General features: G+C 34.3%; 4 protein-coding genes and 1 long non-coding RNA gene across 5 annotated transcripts; 2 read left to right on the top strand and 3 right to left on the bottom strand.

Annotated features, from left to right (window-relative positions):
• Positions 1–1409: 1409 nt before the first annotated feature.
• LOC108224039 (transcription factor GAMYB) lies at positions 1410–7887 on the top strand. Its single transcript, XM_064093720.1, has 5 exons — positions 1410–1991; positions 2410–2513; positions 2699–3070; positions 6336–7308; positions 7418–7887. Exons 3-5 carry the CDS (start codon positions 2702–2704, stop codon positions 7693–7695), a joined length of 1620 nt encoding a protein of 539 aa, XP_063949790.1. The 5' UTR covers positions 1410–1991; positions 2410–2513; positions 2699–2701; the 3' UTR covers positions 7696–7887.
• A 1026-nt stretch (positions 7888–8913) lies between these two features.
• On the top strand, positions 8914–11909 carry LOC108219870 (SNF1-related protein kinase regulatory subunit beta-1). Its single transcript, XM_017393422.2, has 4 exons — positions 8914–9241; positions 9978–10150; positions 10264–10426; positions 11400–11909. Exons 1-4 carry the CDS (start codon positions 9071–9073, stop codon positions 11718–11720), a joined length of 828 nt encoding a protein of 275 aa, XP_017248911.1. The 5' UTR covers positions 8914–9070; the 3' UTR covers positions 11721–11909.
• A 1763-nt stretch (positions 11910–13672) lies between these two features.
• On the bottom strand, positions 13673–14432 carry LOC135152613 (uncharacterized). The gene is made up of 2 exons (XR_010291967.1): positions 14197–14432; positions 13673–14111 (listed from the first exon to the last, which is right to left on the bottom strand). It is a non-coding gene; the product is annotated as an uncharacterized LOC135152613 (long non-coding RNA).
• Positions 14433–14704: 272 nt separating this feature from the next.
• LOC108223786 (calmodulin-7) lies at positions 14705–17225 on the bottom strand. The gene is made up of 2 exons (XM_017398206.2): positions 17059–17225; positions 14705–15349 (listed from the first exon to the last, which is right to left on the bottom strand). Exons 1-2 carry the CDS (start codon positions 17132–17134, stop codon positions 14976–14978), a joined length of 450 nt encoding a protein of 149 aa, XP_017253695.1. The 5' UTR covers positions 17135–17225; the 3' UTR covers positions 14705–14975.
• Positions 17226–18866: 1641 nt separating this feature from the next.
• LOC108220251 (proline-rich receptor-like protein kinase PERK15) lies at positions 18867–23952 on the bottom strand. The gene is made up of 9 exons (XM_017393966.2): positions 22650–23952; positions 22289–22428; positions 22034–22134; positions 21727–21935; positions 21095–21646; positions 20862–21010; positions 20565–20783; positions 20303–20452; positions 18867–19372 (listed from the first exon to the last, which is right to left on the bottom strand). The coding sequence occupies exons 1-9, from the start codon at positions 22831–22833 to the stop codon at positions 19076–19078; spliced, it is 2001 nt and encodes a 666-aa protein (XP_017249455.1). The 5' UTR covers positions 22834–23952; the 3' UTR covers positions 18867–19075.
• Between the last annotated feature and the right edge of the window lie 10 nt (positions 23953–23962).

Here is a 23962-nt window from a genome sequence, read left to right as displayed (position 1 = left end):
TTTGGTAATGTCACGTGTCCAAAAATTTTAATTAAATTTCTTTACCAAATTTTAATTAAATAACAAGTTTGATTATCCATTATAAATAATTTTAAATATAATTATCAATTAATCATTCACATATTTCAGATTTAACAGAACAATGTTCTTAATGAATGTTAAATCTGAAAGATGTAAATGATTAATTGATATAAAAGTAATTATTCTGCCGATTATGTTATAGAGCATAATCCAAACATTGTCGGGTGTTTATAAATATTGTAGAGTAAAAAAATAAAAATAAAAGAACTAAATTTTATTTTATCAAACTATGTTTTATGAGAGTTTTAAAATCCATGTCGAGTTCTCATCACAGTGTTAAAAATTGAGTGGGACAGAGGGAGTATAAATTAATAACGTCGCAATCTTTAAAATTTTGAATTATCAGATTTTAAATGTATATCTCCGTATGTTGGGAGTAATATTCAAATAGTAATAATTTATTAAGTTATTAATTAATACAGTTTGTACAAAAAAAAATAAATAAAAAATGATACAGTTGCTTACTAAAGACTTGATCAAAGCTTAAAGCTCAAAAAACGCGCTTTGTATAAGGTTCAGTATACAGTACAACACACGCATGGTCACAGACAGTCAGGCACTCGCCCGGTAGCCCCAAGAATTCGTTATACTCATTTATATAAATAGCTTATAATATAAATTAAAATGTTTATATACGTTTTGATTTATAAAATAACAAAATTCTTAATATTCTGAGATTTTTTTCTGAATTTTTTTTGTATAAATTTTAAAATATAACTTATTAATTTTTTTAAAATTATTACTTTTAAAAATATGATTAGGCATTTGTATAATATAAATACAATTCTAGTTTATAATTATAAAGTTTTTATAGTTAATCCGAATTACAATTTTTTTATAGTTAATTCGAATTGTCCTTTAAAACTTTCATCAATTAAATATTTCACATGTCATTTCACTCGTGTAAGTCATTTTAATTTCGAAGTTCCCCGTATCTTAGATTTTTTTAATTCTATGTTATAATTTTCTTTGAAAATATGCGCGAAAAATATAGAGAAAAAGAGAATGTGGGGTACAAACAACGAAACAAGAGAAGCAAAATGCAGTTTAAGGCAAAAAGTCCATTTGCTTACATGTTAGCCGCGTGATTGAGTTACCAAGTACGAACGAACTCAAAACTCAAGTAAACTCCTAACCAAATTATTATAAAATAAATTTTATTATTAATTTCAAATAAATGATTAATTAAAACACATTATTTCATAATTAAACAAATTTATCCTCGCACATTTGAATCATAATACTAATATAAAAAAGTTTAAATTCTCGACCTGCTCATAATTTTCAAATTAAAAAATTTATTTACATGAAGATTATCACACTCAAAATGATTTTGAAACTAAATGATAATCTCTCTCCATCTCTCTCTCGATCTCTCTCTCCAAGAAATGTAAGTTTGAGCTGAGGAGTCAGTCCTAGTCTCTCTCCTAATCTTTCTCTCCAGTTGCCATCTCTCTACAAATACACACATATCATATCACTTCTCTCCCTGTATTTCTGTCATCCCCTCTCTATATACACACACCTCTCTATGATTGGCTCATGCTCTTTTTTCCTCACTGATTACGGCTAGGGTTTCATTTTTTTTTCATTTTTCACGCCTCAATTTTTCATCAAAACACTCAGATCTATCTATATTTAAATGTATTTTGTTTATTTAATTCAGTAAGTCTTATACTTAGGTTTTATTTCAATTTTGATCAATTGAGTTGATAAGTCATAGTAGTGTAATTGGAGTGATTATTTTGTTATTTAGGTCATCTGATTTGATTGGATTGGATTAATTTCTTTCGATTTCAATATTTTTCGTTGTGCATTGTTCTTGTTCCTTGTGATATTGTCTGCTTTAGTGTTGTTTTTTGAATTATTAGGAGCTCATCAGTCCCCAAGCTCTCAAAGTCTTCACTCAGGTGATTTTCTTCGATAGCGCGATAAATAAATGTATCTTTGCTTTTGATCTTGTAATTTTGTATTGTTTATGTGAGCATTGAGATTTTGGGGTTTTTTTTGTTTCTAATTCGATGTGTGAAGATTGTTTGTCATGAGCTTATGAAGTGCTGTAATGTGTATACTGCGGTATATGTTGCTTTTGATCATGTGGCTCTGTACTGTTTGTTGAGATCTTGGGGTTTCTTTTATTAATTGATGTTGAAAGATTATGATTTTGGGGGTTTTAGTTACTGGTTGATGTGTAAAGGGTTTTCTTATTCTGAGCTTGTAAACTGTTGTATGGTGTATATGTTATTTGTGGCAGTCATATACTTGCTCTGACTACTCGTACTTAGGCTTTGATTTGTATTTGATTAGGTTTTTTGTTTGAAAATACAGTGAATTGGGTTGATTTGCTCCTGTATTAAGTATCGTAAGAAGAAGGGACTTCCGATTCCTTGTTGTGGAGTTGAATTTTGTTATCGTGGGAGTCAATAACTCAAGTAAGTAATTTTGTTCACACCCCACCCCCCCTTCAAAAATTGGAATAGTGCGCAATATTTGAGCAATCGAGAAAATCTTCTGTAGGATTTCATCCAAATGTCGAATATATGATTTAGGTGTTTAAGATTATTGAACCATGTTGTGTCCAGTTTATTATGTATAATGTTGTTGTCACATTTTTCAGGAGATGAGTGATAGGACTAGTGAAAGCGAAGATAGGAATGTAGGCAATGGTTATGTAGAGGTAGACTCATCTTTAGTTGAAGAAGCTAGCAGTGGAGATAACATGGCAGTAGGTGGTTTGCTGAAGAAAGGGCCGTGGACTTCAGCAGAAGATGCAATATTGGTTGATTATGTCAACAAACATGGAGAGGGAAACTGGAATGCTGTCCAAAAGAACTCTGGACTGTCTCGTTGTGGGAAAAGCTGCCGTTTGCGTTGGGCGAACCACCTAAGGCCAGATCTCAAAAAAGGGGCATTTATGCCCGATGAAGAGCGTCGTATTATTGAACTCCATGCTAAGATGGGGAATAAGTGGGCTCGAATGGCTGCTGAGGTATGTAACGTTCTTCTGTTTTTTTTTTTTTTTTCTTCCAGTAATTGATATCTTATAACCGTCTCCAAAATCCAGTTCCTCATGGATGTGCATGCCAGAGTAGCAATGATTACAACATCATCTTGATCTCTTTTAGCTTCTAAATATTCCCTTGGAATTATCAATAATTGTAAATTACATTACTGAATATTTTTTGTTCGTATATTTGTAGTATTTTTTTATAAAATCACAGTAATAAATAAAAATATAACATCTAAGATAGTCCAACCCAACTAGTTCTAGATAACATAAAAAACGCTGAAGCATGTTTTTTCTGCAAATTAAGATCTCACCCCTCTGTTTGTAATATTAGAGCAAGTCCAATAGGTGTGCTAAATCAAGTCTTAAATCCAAAAATAGGGAATATGGGATAAAATTGCACTCCAACACTATGCTAGTGATGTGCTAAATCACTAGCACAAGCCTCCCCTTCCCTATTTTTAGAATATGCTAGCCACTTCTAAACTATTTTTATCATTAAAATATTCATTTCCCTCTCTCCACATCATTTCCCAAATACTTCAACTATTGCTTTCACAAATTTAATATTATTATAATAATAGGGAATAGATATAGGGAGTACTATTGGAGCTCATGTGCTAAATCTTGTGCTAATTCACTAAGACATATTATTTTATAATATTTTTAGGGAACCTCTTAGCATAGTGTTGGACTTGCTCTTATGCTTCAAAACGGAAGTAAACTTCTAAATGTATACCATAGAGCTTCTAACCTCTGGGATCGAGCTTTTTGTATCTTGACTTGTGTGCATCAGTGACAAAACTTATTCTGGATGAAAGAAATTGTCTCTTTTTGGCCTTTTTATTTATAAACTTTTACTTCATCCATTAATAAGAATATTGTCAGATATAATAATGTCTGACGACTTTTTTTTTCTTGAACCATCTATTATTGATTATTGAACTTAAATTTGTTTCTGCATTAGAATAAAAGTCATTGTTTAGGTTTTTATGCATTGGACTGACATGTGAGTTGCTTTCATATGAGAAGTGGGTGTAAAGCTAATTTTACGACTTGTTAGAAACTGTTACTTTGAAGATTTGATCTCGTTGTGTAATCACAGTTTCAGTAAAAAAAAAGACATTACAGGGTAGTAATCAAAACCAGGCTATGCTTGAAGCTCAGAATTTTAGTTATCTTGTTCTTCCCCTAAATATTAACAGAAGATGCAATAAGAATCTGATACTATTATGATGATGGGCTAACATCGTTAATTGGGACAACCAATAGTTTAGTCGGCCTTAGTGATCCAACGGTGCCGAGTGGATATACACATTGTCACAATATGGATGTGGAGGTTATTGATGATTTGAGCAACCAGCATACCCATCATTCTATTAATGACCAATGAACTGATGTTATCGTTGTGAATAGGAATATGGGATATATAAGGTAATGCTAAAGGATCTGAGAAATAACAGAGAAAATTAATTGAAAATGAAAAATCTGAATTGCTTGAGGCTTTTTATATTCTGTAGTTGGTTAATGAGGGATTGTACATTCTCAACAGATATCTCAGTCAATTCCTGACTAGTAGCATTTGGGCAGGGATATAGGCACATAGCTAATGCTTGGCAGAAAGATCAAATACAGGGTAGGGCGATTCATTTGTACTATAATTGTAAATTATCATGCAACTCCACTTCGTGAATAGTATCACCTGTTTCTTGATCTAACAGAGTAACAGACTTTGTCAGTGCACGAGATAAATTGGTTATGCTGAACAATATCTGTATGTATATAAATAAACGTGGAGATAAATTGGTTATGCTAAACAATATATGTATGTAAATGAATAAACGTAGAGATATATTGTTTATGATAAATTATATGTAGATAAACTATAAAAGAGCTCCATCGAATTTTTATGTACTCTGTCAATCTTTCGACAAAATTATGTCTGTCATCATGCAAAATCACTGCCTCGTCTCCTTTCATCTTGAAGATCTAGTTTTTGTGCATCTCTTTCATATTCAAACTTCAGTGCCCACCCCCCCGTTTTCACGGTTTAGGCCCTTTTTTCTCTTTTTTCCTTAAAGGGGCATTAACATTTGGATTTTTAAGTTCTCAATCGATGCTGAAAGTCCCTCCAAAATTTTCAACAATGTACATACTCTCACATATGATTTCCAAAGCAAAATGAAGGAGAGTGTGTTAATGGTCATGTATTAATGTATTATACTAGTATGATGTTCATAAATAAATGCATTATTGTATTCTTTAAATTGATCTTAATGTGATTTAATTATAATTAAAAATTTGTGAATTGATGATAAGAAATATTTTCCTAGTTCTAAGTAACCACCGGAAGACATGTGCGGGAATATATTTTTCAGTAATGTAATTTCCAATATGATTTTTTAATCTACATAAAAGTATCATAACACACCGTATTGTGCGAAAGAAATGGAGCTTGAGTTGCTTGTCATATTGTAATGTGTATTATTGTATAATTATGGTTGCGGATAAAAAATTGCAACTGATGTCTACATATGAGTAAATGTTCATCCCGAAACAATGTCATATGAATAGGGGAAAGCTAATCCTATGTTCATCTAGTAGTGTCGCGGAGAGTCTTCATATTTAAACCTGTTTGTTTCTGCTCAATATGTAGTGCAATTTGATGATCGGTTCCTTTGTCAAGGTTTTGAAATTGAAGGAGGCACTATATTTGTGGGCATGAATGGATACCATGTTGTTGGAAAACACTACGCTTAATTATGGTAGCAATAATTATGAGAAGTAGATTGAATAAGAATTTACTATCTTATCATGGTTTGGTTCAGGGGTAGGAGGGTAATGGGACACTTTCTGAGTTTTCAGAACATGCAATCTCATGTGTACCACTACTCTGTGCCACAAGACTTGGCGGAGCTAATCGACTAAAAGACGTTTTGGCAATTAAACATTGTAGGCAGATTCAAACATATGCTTAATAGCGATATTTATGATACTATATATGTCTAATAATATTCTAGCTAATCTGGATATTATTATATTCAACATTCGCATATAAGAAACATTTATAACAAAGATATCAACTTTCAACCTGATAGTATTGTGATAACTCATTGTTGTATGCAGCTGTGAAGAGCTTGTTTCCCAGATATTGCACATATTGGTTAACATTTATGGTACTTTTACACTGTTATTGTCAAATTTTACTGGTCTGCTAGTATGTCTCAGTTATGCAACATTATTTCAGTTACCCGGGCGCACTGACAATGAGATAAAGAATTTTTGGAACACTAGAATCAAAAGACGGCAGCGGGCTGGTTTACCTATTTATCCTCCTGATATCTGTTTGCAAACAATAAATGAGAATAATTCAAGTCAGGATATGAGCACATTTGCAACTGCTGATACAGCTTATCCCATGCTTTTACCGAACAATAACTTGGAGATTCCATCTGTTGAATTTGAATATCTACAAGTAAACCAACCGTTATATCCATCTTTACTCGATCCTGGAAGTGGTTTGCATACCCAGGCTCTTGGGTCTACGTCTAGTAGTGGCTTTATGTTATCAACCATGCATCCAGTCAAGCGTCTTCGAGAATCAGAATCCTTGCTTCCTGGTTTTAGTGGTGTTGTCAGTGATGTTCTCCCCGTCTTCAGTGAATATCAGGATGAGGGTTCTAGGAAAATTGCTAAATCTTTTGGAGGCTCTTCATATGACTACAGCCTATCATCATCCTCATGTTTACTTCCTGGTAGCCATGCCATATTAAATGGCGACTGTTCTTCTTCCGAGCCCATCTCTTGGGCAACGAAGCTGGAGCTCCCTTCAATTCAAAATTCAGATACTCAAATAGGTAACTGGGGCACACCTTCCCCGTTGCCTTCCCTTGAGTCTGTTGATACTTTGATCCAAACGCCTCCAAATGAGCAGGCACAGTCAAATTGTTTCTCACCACATAACAATGGCCTGCTGGAGTCGGTACTGTATGAATCTCAAGCTCTGAAAAACTCAAAGAACTATTCCAGCCAGTTGACTTCTCCTGTTTCTGCTACTCCTGGGGATGTTCCTTTTGGTACGCAAGAGAATGATGCAGAATGGAATGTATATGCTGAACCAAACTCTCCACTAGGGCAATCTGTTGCCTCAGTGTTCAGTGAATACACACCTGTTAGTGGAAGTTCATTAGACGACGCCCAGGCGGCGAAGTTGCTGCCAGGTAAATAGTCCGTGTTGTATGCTTATCGAATCTTCTGTATGTTATTAGTTCTTCAGAATATAACTGGTTCTCATTTAAGTTTCTTGTTTTTTGATTGATTGGTTTAAAGTTAAACAAGAAGTGGAATGGGGTCCTACGTGCTGTGAAGAGAATAGTCAAAACTTGTGTCAGATGGTCTCTCCCAGACCAGATATGCTGCTAGGCTCAAGTTGGTATGGTTCAAGCAGTGAGCATGGTAAGGAGCAATCTAATCTGACAGATGCAATTGGCGCACTTCTTTGTGAGGACTTCAGCTACGATTGCAGGCCAGCAGATGCCATGGCTGGCACGTGCTCTCGTCAGTGGGACATGTCTTCTTCCATCTGCCAGATTTCTGAAAATCATTAAGCATTTTGAATGCTTCATTTAAGTTTCGTGGACAACTTTTTCTCAATGATCATTGGATTGTGAAAGTAATCTTGATTAAATTTTTGTTGTTTCGGCCCTTTGTAGACGTTGAGCGGATCCATTTGTTCTTATTGTTGCACGATTTGAAGTATTCATGCAGTACACTAATGCTATTGATGATTTTGAGATTGATTTTTTGTTCTTCTAGGATCAGCAATTATATTTCCAGGCAAAGTGTTTGACATTTGGCAATATATTGATAGAACTACGTAACATGGTTACATGGGTGCCATTTCTTGTAAACTACAGTTTCGTGGATCATTTCTGAAGCAACTGTTATGAAACTTCAAATTTGATAGTATAATCCTAGTCTCTGGCGTGTGGTTTAGTAACAAAAAATAATTATGTATAGATTAAGATTATGCTTCAATACGATTGATTAAGATTTTTTAACTGCAAATTCATAAATAAAAACCCATATCGCAATGCCGTAAATCACATACTTAAGAATTTATGCCTTTCAACAGTGGCAAATCTAACCAAACTTCGGCAAATATGAATATGCAACACAACATAGATACTTCGTACTTTTGATCAAATCAAACCATAAATTTGGACGGAAGTTAAATATTATTGTAAACGAAAATAAAATTGTTAAAATTATGTAGTTATCTAATAATATTAGTCGCATCGTATTTGATAAAAAATTTATATTTAATATTTGACTAAATTATAAAAATTTAATATACGCTAATGAACATAAGAATTTTTAAAGAAACTTGATTAATTCATAATTTAACCATTAGGAAAATTGTTAATTGGTTAAATTTTTCCCTTATTTAATTTACTTTCGATTTATTTGACTTAATTGAAAATGTGTGGGATACTGGTAATATAGGTCGCCTGACTTTTTGGCACACAATTCTAATTGCTTTGACTACATAGATAAAATTATTATTTTTAATTTTTTTTTTCTGAATTATAATATTAATCATATATTTTTATTAAAAAAAAATTTCAAAAATAATGATTTTAACTATGCGGTCAGAAGACTTACCGTGCGTGCCAAAAAATCAAAATAATTTATATTTCAAAACAGAGGAAGTATCGCACATGGCAGCACGCACACAGAGTTATTAATAGTTGTCAAAATAGCTGGCTTTTTTCAACGTAGCAGCACTCGTATATATCCATTCCACTCGAACATTATATCATCAATCAAATCAGAATTAAATTATGAAATCCCCTTTATCCATATCCCATTATCCCCAACCTATACACACAGACGTTCTGCTCTGTACGTATATATAAAAACACACACATTTTTATTATTATACATACAGCAAAGCAAACCTATACATACAGATCTGTATCCATGGGCAATGCGAGCGCTAAAGAAGACGACTCCTTCGCGAGATCCAATGACGATTCTGCTCGTGATCCTCACGCGCCTCGCCTCGCGTCAGCTGCTTCTACTGATTCTATGAATAATTCTCCTTCGAATAGTCCTCCGCGCTCGAGATCTCCTCTCATCTTTGCTCCGCAGGTATATGCTTCTTGATCGACTTGCTTTTTTGACTTTAGTTTGACTTTGTTTGACTTTGTTCTTTAATTAGGGCTTGCTAGTTCGTTGTTGTGATGATTGTTGATTTTATTGAGTTGAATTGTTTGTTATTTGATTGTTCGAGTGTTGTGTTTGTTGCCTCAATTTATATTGATTTTGATGATAAAATCTGCTCGAGATGTCAAAATTTGTCAGCACTGCGGTTTTTCACCTGTGCTTGTGTTGCTCGTATAGATTTGATGATGAAATCTGCTGGAGATGATAAATTGTTTCACAATGATCTTGTGGAGAGTTAATGCTTGAAATAAGTGATAGAAGTTAGGACGTGAGTATACTGTCTGGTTGTATCGGCCTGAGTTTCTAGTCGGTCCAGTATTTGACTTATTTGTGCCTAAAGCTAAAGCTACAATGTTTGTACAGATCCTTGTGGAGAGTTGAAGCTCGTAACAAATGTTAAAGTTTACATAGAGATTATTATGTCTCATCATCTTCTGTGCGTTAGTGAGGCGTTTCTGTTGATTAGCCTGGTTTTACAATGCCAAGCTCCTTTGAGATAATTTCGTTTGTACTTTTTAAATCCTATTACACATGTGAGATGCAAAATTCTTGAATTGGTTTTACAAACCGTAATCACTATTCATGCTCTGGTGCACCAACTTTATGTTTGTTTGATGTGTCTGTTTAAGTGACTCAATTTTGTTCCCGAATTAATCAACAGGTACCTGTTGCTCCTCTGCAACGGAATGATGGCCCTTCTTCTGATCAAATGTGGCAGACTGAAGTTGATGATGCTATGGATGTTCCTCAGCGAGGAATACCTACTCTAATAACATGGAACTATGGTGGTAATGATGTGTCTGTAGAAGGATCTTGGGATAACTGGAAGTCCAGGTGAGTTTCAACAACAAGATTATGTACATTTAAGAGAAGGATTTATTACCGAATGCAAATAGTTTGTGGTTGATATAATTTTACCCATGTAATCATGTAATATATGTTCACAGGAGGGCGTTACAAAGAGCTGGCAAGGATCATACTATTCTCTTGGTACTGACTTCAGGAATATATCATTACAAATTCTTAGTGGATGGAGAACACAGATATATTCCCGATCTTCCTTCAGTAGCTGATGACGTCGGCGGTGTTTGTAATCTTCTTGATGTCAATGTGAGTTAAAAATTCAGCTAGGCATATTTTACTGTTGACTTAGTTACTTGGTTAGGTTTATAGCATATAATCCAAATCATTATATGGTTTGCATCAATGATAAGGTTTACTGAATAATCCTTACATATTTTGGAAGATGGATAGATGATGTGTATAACTTACCAGATAATTTAATATATCTCTTACCCACTCTGTCTTGATGCACAAGATGAATGGATGGTAAGTGCAAATGTAAATTGCCTTTAGTCATACAAACATTTTGATATCATTTTAAGTTCATTAGTTATGTTCCTGTGTTTTTTTTTTGTCTTTCCATAATTTGAGTTATTATTAGAGGACCAGCCAACTTTGGATGTCATTTTAAGGCATTTGCATGACTTGCTTATCTTATAATGAGCTTATTCAGAAGTCAGAACATAGTGGAACTTTTTATTTGGTAACACTAAATGAGGTCTGAAGATGGTGTGTAGCTGAATAAAGTTATAACGCATTATGTTACACATATGCTTGTGTTTCTCTTCTATGGAAGCAGTTGTATATGAGGTAGTTATATGTAATAACTTGCTCTACTCATATCTAAAACATGAAATTGCCAAGGATTCTACTACATAATTTGTTCTGTCTCACCGTTTATATATATATAGGCAATTGCCTAATGCAAACCAAATTAGAGTACAAACTACAAACTTAATCTAGGCCCTTAGATGAATTTAATCTAATGGGCCCTAGAAGTCACCATACACAACTAATATACGCACTCTCACGTATGATCGAACATAATCCCCTCAGTTTTAACTTGATTTTTCCGTCAATCGGTAAACCTTTTCCGGAATCTGACTTCATTGTATTTTTCTTCATCTCTCAACGATCAATTTGCATAATATGTGCTATAAGTGCTATATTTCAATGTAATTCAGAACTTTTTTTATTTTAGTTTGTAATTTGTATTTTAAGGAGGTTTATGCATGTGCAGGATTATGTCCCCGAGAATCTAGATAGTGTTGCAGAGTTTGAGGTCCCATCATCACCAGACTCCAGCTATTGCCAAGCTTTTCCTGGAGATGAAGATTATGCAAAGGACCCAGTGGTAGTTCCATCCCAGCTCCATGAAACAGTTCTTGGAGGCGACTCAGATGACGAATCTTCCTCTCCTCCGAAACCCCAACACGTAGTACTTAACCACCTCTTTATAGAGAAAGGATGGGCATCCCAGTCTGTTGTTGCTCTTGGTATGACTAATAGATTCCAGTCCAAGTATGTAACAGTTGTCCTCTACAAGCCACTTAACAGGTGAGCACTCTGATCTTCCAAATCAAATCCTGTAAATGTTAGCATCCACAATAGCCTGGCGAAGGCCCAAATTGTGAATTGAACCTTTTTCTGTTGTATACTTTTGACCTCAATCTAGTCTGTTATTCCAGCTTTGTACTGGGGAAGTAAATTGTTCCCTTTGGGTTTTAAGCATTGATATTTAGGAACACAATTTTGAGTTTTGTCGGATGAATTATCTGCCACCGGGATTATGTAAATTGTAATTTCATAAAGTGGCTTGGAGGGGAGAATGTGATATTCATATAGAAGAATACATGTACAACTTCTCAAGATTGCTCTGGGGACTAGGGTTATGTTTGTACAGCTGGTTATGGTCTAAATAATTACCAAACCACTTAAATGCTGGCGTGGTAAAATCGAGTCATTTTAAATATCTTTTTGGGTTTATCTGACTGATTTGTAACAAGAAAAACAATGTTACGGGATTAAGCATTAAAGAATAATTATCTTCGTTACTATTCTATTATCCTCATAATATTATGAATACATCTAATCTTACAATAAAATTTAAATATTAATTATATGTAAATCTATGTATCAATTTTTAAATAAAAGAGCTCGTGTCAACTTCATGACAAATATTTCATCAAATCATTGGAATAGCATGGAATAACATGTGGTTACTGGTTAGTTACGACCAACGGACCAAATAGTCGTCTGATACCGACCCTACCAGCATCCACCGAAGCCCACCTCTCTGTGAGTTGGACAAAATTCTGTATCTTCCAGGAATGAATTGGTTTCTACAAAGAGAAGGATTACTTCTCCGATGTAAGAGGCAGTTTGTCATTTTCCACTGGGTCCGTTTTAAGAGAACATGAGACACAGGATTAAAGGATTAAAATATTAATAGATTATTGCACTTTGTACCCTTGGACATTGGCTCATTAACAAATGAGTACCAACACTTTGAAACGTGGCAGTTCATAGCCCAAAGTTTGTATTAGGTTTTAGTTTGTAACCTTGACCCACCACCCCGTTAAAAACGGCCGTTAATTTTAACTATTTGAAATGAAAGATAACAGTGTGTATATTAGTTTCTAACAGCTATTTTATATATTATGAGTTGGAGTCTGTGGAGACCCAAAAATTTGGAGTCTTTGGAGACCACAACATCCACCATCAAAAAGATATATCAATCAATGGCCTAGATTAAAAATTGATTAAAACAGTTTGTTTTTTTAATTTGAAAAACTGAAGTATACATATAATCAAAAAAAGTACACACGTGACTTAAGTTGTGATTAAGTGCAAGCATATCCCGCACTTTAATCAATCAGTTAATTGGTACCCCGAGAACAATATTTATTTTTTAAGTAACAAATGGAGGATATTGTTCTTCCCGAGAAATTGAAGGTAATCAGAAAGTTTGGCTTGAAGAACGCAAGACATGGTTGCCATATGCAGAACATGAGTTCATTGTTCTAAAAAAGTTCATTGTTCTGCATAAAAATGTTAATTAAGAGGTATTTTTGTTCAGCAGGGTAATAGGTATTTCTGTTCTGCCAGAACGGAAAATTACAGAAGACACACAAATAGAAGAAAAAGTGCAGAACATGATAGAAGTGCAAGATAAAGTGCAAAACATGAGCAATCAACGGAAGTAGTACGTTTAATGTTGAGTATTCTGCAAGTGGAGAAGATGAAGGATAATTGTTGAGAAACACAATGGAAACAACTCTAGGATGATATACATGAAACTACAGAACATTGTACTTCTATTTGCGACATTTTAAAAGCACTCGGTAGTTGTAACTGACCCTTGTCTCACGTACATACATGGCTGAAAACTAACCCGGCCACCTCTTATTTGTATATTAAATAAAACTTAAATTTTATATTAAATAAAAAACATCTAATAGAATAGCAGCCATTGGATCTAAATTAAATGAAGGGTCTGGATTGGGACTCCAAGGACTCCAAATAATTTTTCTCTATATATTATATTTTGAAATTAATTCTGAACATACAACAATGTAATTTTTTTTGAAATAATGTGTTTGACCTTTGCAAAAGTATATGGTAGTATAACTGTAACAAGAAATGTGCAGACTGCAGACTTTGCAGCAACCATGTTATTATAGCTTGTAGCAAATATGTTACTTCATTGCCGCACAGATTATGTAGCTGTTCAGGAAATCAATTTCTTACGGTGGAACAACTGTTGGAGAGAACATCCTCCATATGATCCATTTTTTCTTAACAAGTCCAATTCACGGGTGGGGCAGAACTCCTTTACATTAGAACATAGATTGTGTCAACCAACTCCATGTAAAATTCACCAAGAGTCTATGCAAGCAAATTCCAGCACTGGAATTATTATCCAATACCCATAATCCTTTTCTTCACTAGTCTAAAGCATAATCAGCAAAGTCAATACGGCTAATCAAAGCAGTCCACAAATCTTGGATATAAACAAAGTTGGTGGAACAACGTACTGTTATCACATCCTTCTTATGCTACATACACAGGTCAAGTCTTTGTTCGAAAAGGTTCAACTACCGTTGTCCGACTTCAAGCACCCACTCCCCCATACCAGGGTGTGCTAAACAGGAATTTCCTACATTTTTAAAATATATTAGATAATAATGTCAACTTGGCAGATGTATGAAGAAGTTACAAATGATAATTCATTCAAAGATAAAAGAGCTCACACATAAACTATACAAAATAACCTTACCTTGTGTTTCGGAGCTTCAAAGCTGTTCATACTTCCCATCCATCATTTAGTACAATCCTCGAGTGATTATAGGATTGTGAGCCATATGTTGGTTTCTTTTACCAAACATTTGCTCAGCAAACCAACAAACACAATAATATGTCACAAGGAAGCAACTGTCAAATAAAAGGTTACCTGACTATACTACTCATTCATTACGCAAGGGGACTTTAGACGAAACTGCCTTCTCCACAGAGCAAAAGTCAATATAAATAAAAAAATTACCGGAAAGCAAAAAAGAAAATATGTTGCGACTGTTCCAGGTTCATCATAGCATCATTAAGAAAAGACAGGAAAGAAAGCAAATGTAAAGCCCAAAATAAAACGAGTACAGATACCCAAAGACACTAAGAAAGCAACTTAAACAGAAAGCGGACACATCCACAAAAGACTAAGAGTTTCTAGAGATAGATAGACATCTCAAACTTTTCTCCCCAGTCCCTTCTACTATAATTTAGAAAATCTTCTCAAAAGCTTTAGTTTTGGGATGAGTGGTCCTCACTTGGCCATCATGACCTTGACGAACTCCTCATAATTGATTTGCCCATCACCGTCCACATCAGCCTCACGAATCATCTCATCAACTTCTTCATCAGTCAGCTTCTCTCCGAGGTTTGTCATAACATGTCGAAGCTCAGCTGCAGAGATGAAGCCATTTTGGTCCTTGTCAAACACCCGGAAAGCCTCCTTCAGCTCTTCCTCAGAGTCGGTGTCCTTCATCTTCCTTGCCATCAAGTTGAGAAACTCAGGAAAGTCGATTGTACCGTTCCCATCTGCATCAACCTCATTAATCATGTCTTGTAACTCAGCCTCTGTTGGATTCTGTCCCAGGGACCTCATCACGGTTCCAAGCTCCTTGGTAGTGATACAACCTGCAACCATATTCGATATTAATAAAATCATATACTTTCAATCAGTAACTGAAAACTAAGAATAATGCAATTCATTAGTATCTACATTTCATGATTCTCGAAAGAATAAATGGACCTACAGATACTTACGCAGATGTATGATAATATAAGTGGCATATGTTACAATTAGTTCCAAACATATACTAACGAGCAAAAAAGTTTATAGCTTCACAAAAATTTAAATACAAGAACACCTCAGACCTTGTCCAGTCCCTTCATATAATGTACAAGTTCAACAAATAAATGACGATAATTCACTTCATTAAAAATCACTGAAGCACAAGTTCCTGTGCACATATTTCACAAACTATGCTAAGTATAACTGTACCTATTAATATGTATACTGTTCATATAAAACCACTTTACTACATAAAAATTGTTATAAAGTCCAACCTTTGTGGCTACGGTATGGTTATTTTTCAGAATCATAATTACTAAACTTAATTCAATTCACTTATAACAAAAATAGGATTTATTTCTAATGGAAAGAATGAAAAAGGAAATCGTGAAGATAAAATATTATAACATGCTCGTTACATTTTGATAGCATGACATGTAAAGTTCCAAGCAATTAAATCAAATTAGTTTGCCTCATAAAGCGCATAAGCCGAAGGAGATTTGGACAGTTGTAACGCAATGCGCGCACTTGGTTTACAAAAGAATGCCATGCACTTAAAGAGCTTGTAGTGCTTGTCACGCAATGCGTGCACTTATATTTAGAAAAATATACCATGCCCTATGGTATATATCAAAATGATAATAAATAAGGAAACAAAAGGTTGAAAGAATCTAAGGCACACAATTGACAACAGATAAAGAATCAAAACCCCCCAAAAGAAGATGTAAATCATTCAAGCTGCCGTCCAAAAAGTTTCATAGAAACATTGAGCATAATATTATTATTTTGAAACGCATACCATATTTAACCCAAGCCAAAAGCCCCAACTTACTCCGTAAAACCAATTAAATACCATAAATTACATATTTAGGTCATGTCCCATTACCAAACTCAAGGAATTACCAGAACTAAAGAATAAAATATGGCTATAATTCACAAATATAAAATTCAATAATATAAATATATAATTCACTATAAAACATATATGACTGTCTAGTTTAAAGGTTGTGTAGACTAAAGTAGTCTGTATTTAAACCCAATCAGGTGTTTCTGCGTGCTTGTGTGTAATCGTATATCTTGTTGTGCTCTAGCGAGAACCAACGTAAAATGGGAACAAAGTCTCGGTAATATGAATATCAGAATATCTGAAACTTTGCTCAGATGCCTATCAGTAATCCGTTTGAAATACATATCAATACTAAATTGCATCCAAAATCCAAATCACCCGTTACAACTATACAAACCACGAGTTCTACAATTCTCAATCCAGCTGGTTCTAAAATTAACTCTTAGGACGCGAATAAATCACAAACTAAATAAACAAGCACAAATCAATCAGACCTATATACAAAAACAACACATTCATATCACACAAAACCCTAATTCACACAAAAAAACAACAAAATCCACACATCTACCGCTGACAACAGAACATATAAACAGAAAAATCAAACAAACTAAAACACAAAATGAAGAATTATCAGATCTAAGACAATGAGATAGATACATATAGATATAGATATGGAAATGAAACGAGGAAAGGAAATCAGACCATCGCCGTCCTTGTCGAACAGGCTGAAAGCTTCCTTGAACTCGGAGATCTGATCGTCTGTGAGCTGATCGGCCATTTTTCCGGCGAGATTTTGAATCGGAGCGAGCGAGAGAGAAATGAAATTAACGGAATTAGTCTTTATGTTATGCGACTATGTGAGTGTGTGCAGAGATATATGGGTGTATATATAAGATAATAAATATTTTCAACATTTTTCTTTTGAAAAAATACTTTTATGACTAAGATTTCTTTTTCGTAAATTATTATTTTGAATTTTTTATTCTGTATTTCTTTTGACAGTTTGATTCGTAATTTTTGAGTTAAAGTATCCTCCACAATTTGATAAATAATTGATAAAGTGTCAAATAAAAATATTATTTGTGATTATATGTCATTTTTTTTTAATAAATAATGTTTTTAGATTGGTATATTTGACGTATATTGTGAGAGATGTTTTTAAATTTTACTGGATTGATAATAATTTTGCGGATTCTCATAAAATGTTAGTGATTTTGATTTATACAGAGTCTTTATAAAATTTAATTTAGACTTAAAAAAAATTTCATAAAATTTATTATTTTATAAATGCCAAAATTCATCAAATTTTGAATATTATAATATTTTAATAAATTTTAAGTTATATCAACCGAATATTATAATATTTTTATAAATTTTAAGTTATATTAACCGAATATTACAAGAATTTTAAGTTGCTTTGAATTTTAGTCATAAATTTATCTCATAAATTTGGTTATTCAAAAAAGTTGGAATCATAACTTAACAAAGTTTGACCTTCTTGTCGACCAGTTGAATAGGTTGTTAATCTGCATATGCAGAGCATCTCCAACGGCGTTGGCTATAATCGTTGGCTAAATTGGACCTGTAAGACATAATGTAAAATTTGCTGAACCTGTAAAACATTTTGCTACAATAGTACTGGCTATATTGGTTGGCTATAATTTAAAAATAGTATGTTACTAATATTTTAAATTGTTAAAATAGAATATATCAGTTTAATATGGTAATAAATGATATACAATCTTCCTACAGATTTTCTTACAGAGAGGTTCGACAAATTTAGCCATCCATGGCTAAATATATAGACAACAACTCATCATGGTTGGAGTTGAGTTTTTGGAGCTGTTCGCTAAATCTTTTTATTTACATATTCGGATTTTGAATCTGGTAAATGAATGCATTTAAATCTATTTGCACCATTTATGGGTGATTTGAATTTTGAATCTTGTAAATGAATGCATTTAAATTTATGTACCATATATGGGTGGCCATGATTGATGGCGTAAATTCTTGGCCTAGTAGGGGCAATTTGGTGCCACTTTGTTGGCTTATATATTATATTTAACTTGTTATCTAAAATTTAAATATCATTTTGAATATCAAAGTTATATTTTTATATTTATATTTTAGTTCTTATTAATTATTTAATTATATTCTTAGTAATTATTCAGCTTGTTATATATCTAGCCAAAGGGTCTCCCTTTGGTTAGATATATTTTTGTTTTTATATTTATCTTCTATTTTTGACAGATTATTTTATATTTATTATTTCATCCAACTACTTTTTTTTTTGACGAACTATACTATTTTAATAATTAATTTATAATTACTTTTCATGTTATTAATGGATTGTTTTTGTTTCAGGTAGCATGATCATACAAGATGTGACGTTTCTCTTTTCGGACATTAAGTATTATTGTCTAAACTTCCGGAGACATTTTCATGTCTTTCGGTTAGATAATAAGCTTTTTGAATGAAAGAAACTCCTCGGAGTATTGTTGTATCTCGTTGCGGGCAAGTGCATTTCAGTAAAAAAAAAAAAAAAAAAGTATGCCAACTCATCTTTTAGCAAGAGTTTTAGATGGTTGGAGATGCTCTAAGCTCCTCCGTTCTAATATTCTTTCGGATACGAAATCACCATTCTAAAATCATAACCCCAAAGTCTTTCTATCATTGTTTGTGATGAACTTGTAATTAGGATGAAGAAATATATATTAATTCAGCCGAGCATTTCATCGTAAAATATTTGTGGTCCATTCTTAAAAAAACCTTTGAAACTGTTACGTCTGTCAGCCCAGGAGCTAGAACTCGCGTTTGATCTTCTACCTGACACTGTCGCTGTTGATTCTGATGACTTGTTATTGCTTGATTCTGATGAGTTGTTATGAGCTTTTACTTGTTCTGTAGATTCTTTCGTCTTTGATACGATGCTTGATAAGTCCGAGTCTTGACGTCTGAGTTTTTTGGCTTCGCTCCGTGAATTCTCTTCCATGATGTGTTCTAGTGTTAAAACCACCTTCAAAAAGCCAAAAAATTGAATTTTAATAAGTAGGGTGCGAAACAAAAAGCACACAGAATTTTGAAAATATTGTCGAGTTTGACACTTGTACACCGTGTTGGACACCTAATGTAACACTCAGCAGTGGCGGATACACAGGGGTCAGGTGGGGGCCCCTGACCCCACTTGAATTTTTATAAAAAAAAAACCTACTTTTTTATGTATAAAAAATCAGAACTGTAATATAAAATGGGGCCAATAAAGATGATATGGGGCCAAAAAATTCAAGCCCGGGCCAAGAAAAGTAAACACAAAATAATAGCAAGTCATTTGTGCTCACAGGTGCAGAGTGATGAAGACAAGACTGAAGAGCAACGCAACGACCGGAAGAACGGCCAAGAAAGCTCAAAGCTTCTTTGTATAATCAAATCACATTATAGAGGTATGTTTTCCCCCAATTAATCTAATATTCCCCCTGCCCCTTTAGTTTAGGTATTATGCCTCATGCGTGATGGTAGTCTTATTTTTAGGATAATAATTAGGGATTTTAACTTCCATAGTTCTGGCTATAGGGAATTGTAAGGATTTTTTTATAGTTGATAATTATTTTAGATTGTTATTTGAAAATTGTTTTATTATTTTTTAGGTTTTAACTTTACCATGGATAAATTTGTGATCAAAACAAAGCGTAATCGAACCAACAATCATTATATTGAAAGTGAAGAAAGAATTCAAGTTGAACCAGAATGTATTCGAAATCAAGCTCACATATGTAAATATTATAACATCAGACTTATTCTATGATATTAATTTTGCTACCTATCATGTTTAAAAAAAATTGGACCCCACTTGGCTCGGACCCTGGATCCGCCGCACACTCAGGACGCAAAATCACATTATAATCTTTCAATGGAAATAGTTGAAGCAAGGTCCAGGACAGATGGTTACCTCATCCATTGACAATCTTTTATGTGGATCCTCGCGGAGACATTTTTCTATTAATCGCATCATCAGAAAGAATTGGTAAGCCTCACTGGGGTTGACAATTCTGGGATCAATCAACTCAGCATACTTGCTTTCCTTTATGTGAGGTCTTGCCTGTGAGAACAAAAATATATATTGCACATCAGAATCTAGTAACCCGAGAAGGTCTGGATTTGTAAGGAATATAAGGTAATACAGAAATATTGTGGTGAACTGATTTTGTTACCCATTCCAACAAGCCTCCCTTCTCTATCGTCTTTTCTGTAGTATTCCGGCCTGTGGCCAACTCTAGTAGAACAACCCCGAATGCATACACGTCTGCCTTGGTTGTTAAGTGCCCACTTTCTGCATATTCTGGTGCCATGTACGCGGAAGTACCTATTACTTGGTGATTGCATGAGGGATCTGATTCATATTCTGTTCTTTCTAGTCCAAAGCCTCCTAGCTGACAAATTTCTCAGTGTGTAAATGGTTTATCAATGATGTTTATGAATAAAAGATTATTGACAGTTTTAATCAGTACCAGTGGTTCATGGTCATGGGTCAGAAATATATTCTTTGGCCTTATGTCTCGGTGGATTATGTTGTTCCTGTGCAAATAGTATAAACCTCTCGAGGCACCAAGCAAAATTGTCAGCCTTTCTTTCCAGGTCAAAGTTCTGCACCTCTGATCTAAATCAAGCAAGCCACCAAGTTCATATTGATACTAATCACATAGTAATACTTCACATGCAAATCTGTATGATATGTTCTTACCTTCTATGTGTTGGTTTAGCGAACCGTAACACAGATACTCGTAAATAAGAAACCTTTTGCTATCTTCTGAACAGGATCCCAGCAGCATGACCACATTGTTGTGTCTGATACTTCTAATTACCTCAACTTCCAATTCATATTTCTTCTCCCACTGGAAGCTCGTATACTTTTGTTCTTTAATAGCAACTTTTACGGCATTTGATAGGGTACCTCTGTAAACAGATCCGTGTTCACCAGCAGAAATCAAGTTGCTGGGAGAAAACCCACCAGTTGCATCAATAATCTTTGCGTAGGAAAATTCACTTTCAAAAAAGATCGATGGCCTTCTATTCTTGCAGATTGAACATAGTGAATTATCAGACATGTAATTAGTATTCAAACATCTGATAGATTCTTCTGTGCTGTTGTTGCATGTTATTTTGTTTTCAAGATAATTCATGTTTGCTTCAGTTGCTATTCTCCCACTTCCACCAAGATCGAAGTAAGCAGTGGTCACATCTTCACATAAACTGGAGGTTCTTGATTGGGTACTCCCTTCACTTGAACTTAAATCTGCATCACTTATCATAATCAATGTTAAGCGAAACAGACATCCTGTATAATAAATTATAGCAGTGGCATTTATGTCTAACCTAGAGGATAGAGTTCTATGCTGAAAAGATCATCACCGTCCTCAGGTCCTGGTAACATCTCATCATACGAACATCGTATTACTGACAGATTCCTGCTAATCTTATTTTCTTTAGGCCCTCTTAATTTTTCAATGCTGTTGTGGCGTTTCATCTTTGATATTCCACAGGACAGTCTTTCAAGGAAATACCTTTGGTCTTTCTTTATTTTCCTGTATAAAAATCAGTGTTCTCAAACATGTAATAGGGACAATATTTCATATAACAATTTTTAAGTTGTAGCACTAATACATCAGTTATGCTCAGAAACCTGTCAAGTATCACCCATGTCGCGCTTAGTTGCTTAGCTGCTTCTAAAGCAACCACCTTTGCCGAGTGTCCTGCATCCAGTACCATGACGTTGAACAAGACCTGAATCCCAACAAATCTATTAACTGGAAAGAATATCAGATACTGAATAATATGAAGCTTTTATAGTTGTAAACTAGTAATTAACGGAGTGGCTTTTGTATTGAACTTTACTTTAATACTTCAAATGCAATTATAATCATGGATTTGTTAGGACCTTTTGGATGTGATATAGCTTGGTGATCCGAATGTGTTCTAGGCTGTTTTGATACTCTTCCATCTTCTTTGCAGTTAGATCTTCCACTGTTTCGTGATTTGCTCCAAGCATTGGACTATCCTCTCGGCTCATGTATCCAACTATGACAGAGGTTGACAAGAATATCAGGGAAACAGCCCATTCATTTAAGTTAAATAATTATTCTCTGTCATCTGTGTGATTTTAGTCCATCAGAAAAAGATATTTCCTGGAAGTGACGCGTCATAATTTGAATACTTATTGAACAAGGGAAAAAAAGAACAGAAATCAAGAAAAAATAAGTTGAAGGCGAAAGAATTTGTGGTGACTGATGAATTCTTACCCGATTTCTTAGTTCCCATGTAAGACCTTGAACTAGTATTATGAGGCCGGGTAAGAACTGAAATGAGAGTGACCATGTCCCCCGTCTTCAAAGATAAGCCGTGCAAGACCCATCTGATGGCCTCCCAACAAGCTTCACTTGATGCATCTTGAATCACAACTACACTCTGAGTTTCCATGGACATACAGATAGAAATATTTCTCTCTGGAACTTGATGCTAGAATTTCTGCAGAAACATTAAAGAGCAAAAAAGAAAAATGTAGTTTGCGCAGTATGATCCTGAGGAACACTTGACTGAACAATTATGGGCTTAAGCCAAAAAATAAGATTGATTGAGTATTGTCTTTATTGTGCCTGATAAAATCGACATGATTACAGATGGAATATTGGGGTTTTCCGTAAACACCTAAGAAATATACTGTTGTCCCTAACTTTAGTTTTGAAACTTACCCTATTGTCCTGAGTAATGATAAGACATATGAAAACAAATGTTTCTTGTTAATGACGACATGCCAGAAGTTGTGCTTATTCCAGGTATCTAAATTTTGTGCTTTTGTACGAGACTATCTCATCATTCTAGCATCGGCACCTCTGGCACGAGGTAAATGTAGATGTTTTGATTTCGCAGTATCTATTCATGGCTAGCCAACATGATTTTATCAAAATAAAACTTTAATTATGAACATAAAAAAATTGTAACATGGCTAGCTAAACAGAGGCTTCTTCTTCATATATCTTTGTTTTAGACTAATCAACCAAGCTTCTATCAAGACAGAGTTGATGAAGATGACCACATTCAGCTAGTCGAGCTTCATCTTCCTTCTTCTCCGGACCTCGTTATAATTCCACAAATGGCCTTCCATCCCATCTCCACCTGATCCTGCGACAAGCTCTGGACAATGCAGCTCCTCCAGTATTTGTTATGATACTCAAAGACATTAGACCCGAGTTGGTTATCTATGGCTTCATGCATTCTGGAGGTTGCTTTGTCGCTAAATATATTTGTAGCCAGGGATTACATTACCACAAAAAGGCTGGTAAAAAAAATTCCCATTTTCAGAATTTTTTTGTTTCTTCTGTTCAACCACCTTCTGAATTAGGCTTCAGGTTCTTTGGAACTTCGGGTTATGTGTTGAACAATCATGCAATTTAATTTTGGAGTTAGAATCATTTGTACGCGGAAGAAGTGGTAGAGATGGCAAGTGGACTAGAGACATCCAAGTGTAGTTTGATATGGGCTCTGAGATCTCCACATGGAGAGGAAGAAGAATGTTTATGGCTACCAGATGGCTTCGTCGAAAAGGTAGGACCTT

The sequence above is a fragment of the Daucus carota genome, chromosome 5, assembly GCF_001625215.2.
Source record: "Daucus carota subsp. sativus chromosome 5, DH1 v3.0, whole genome shotgun sequence".
Classification (NCBI taxonomy): domain Eukaryota; kingdom Viridiplantae; phylum Streptophyta; class Magnoliopsida; order Apiales; family Apiaceae; genus Daucus; species Daucus carota.
Note: the sequence above shows the minus strand (reverse complement) of the source record. Positions and strands in the feature narration are given on the sequence as shown.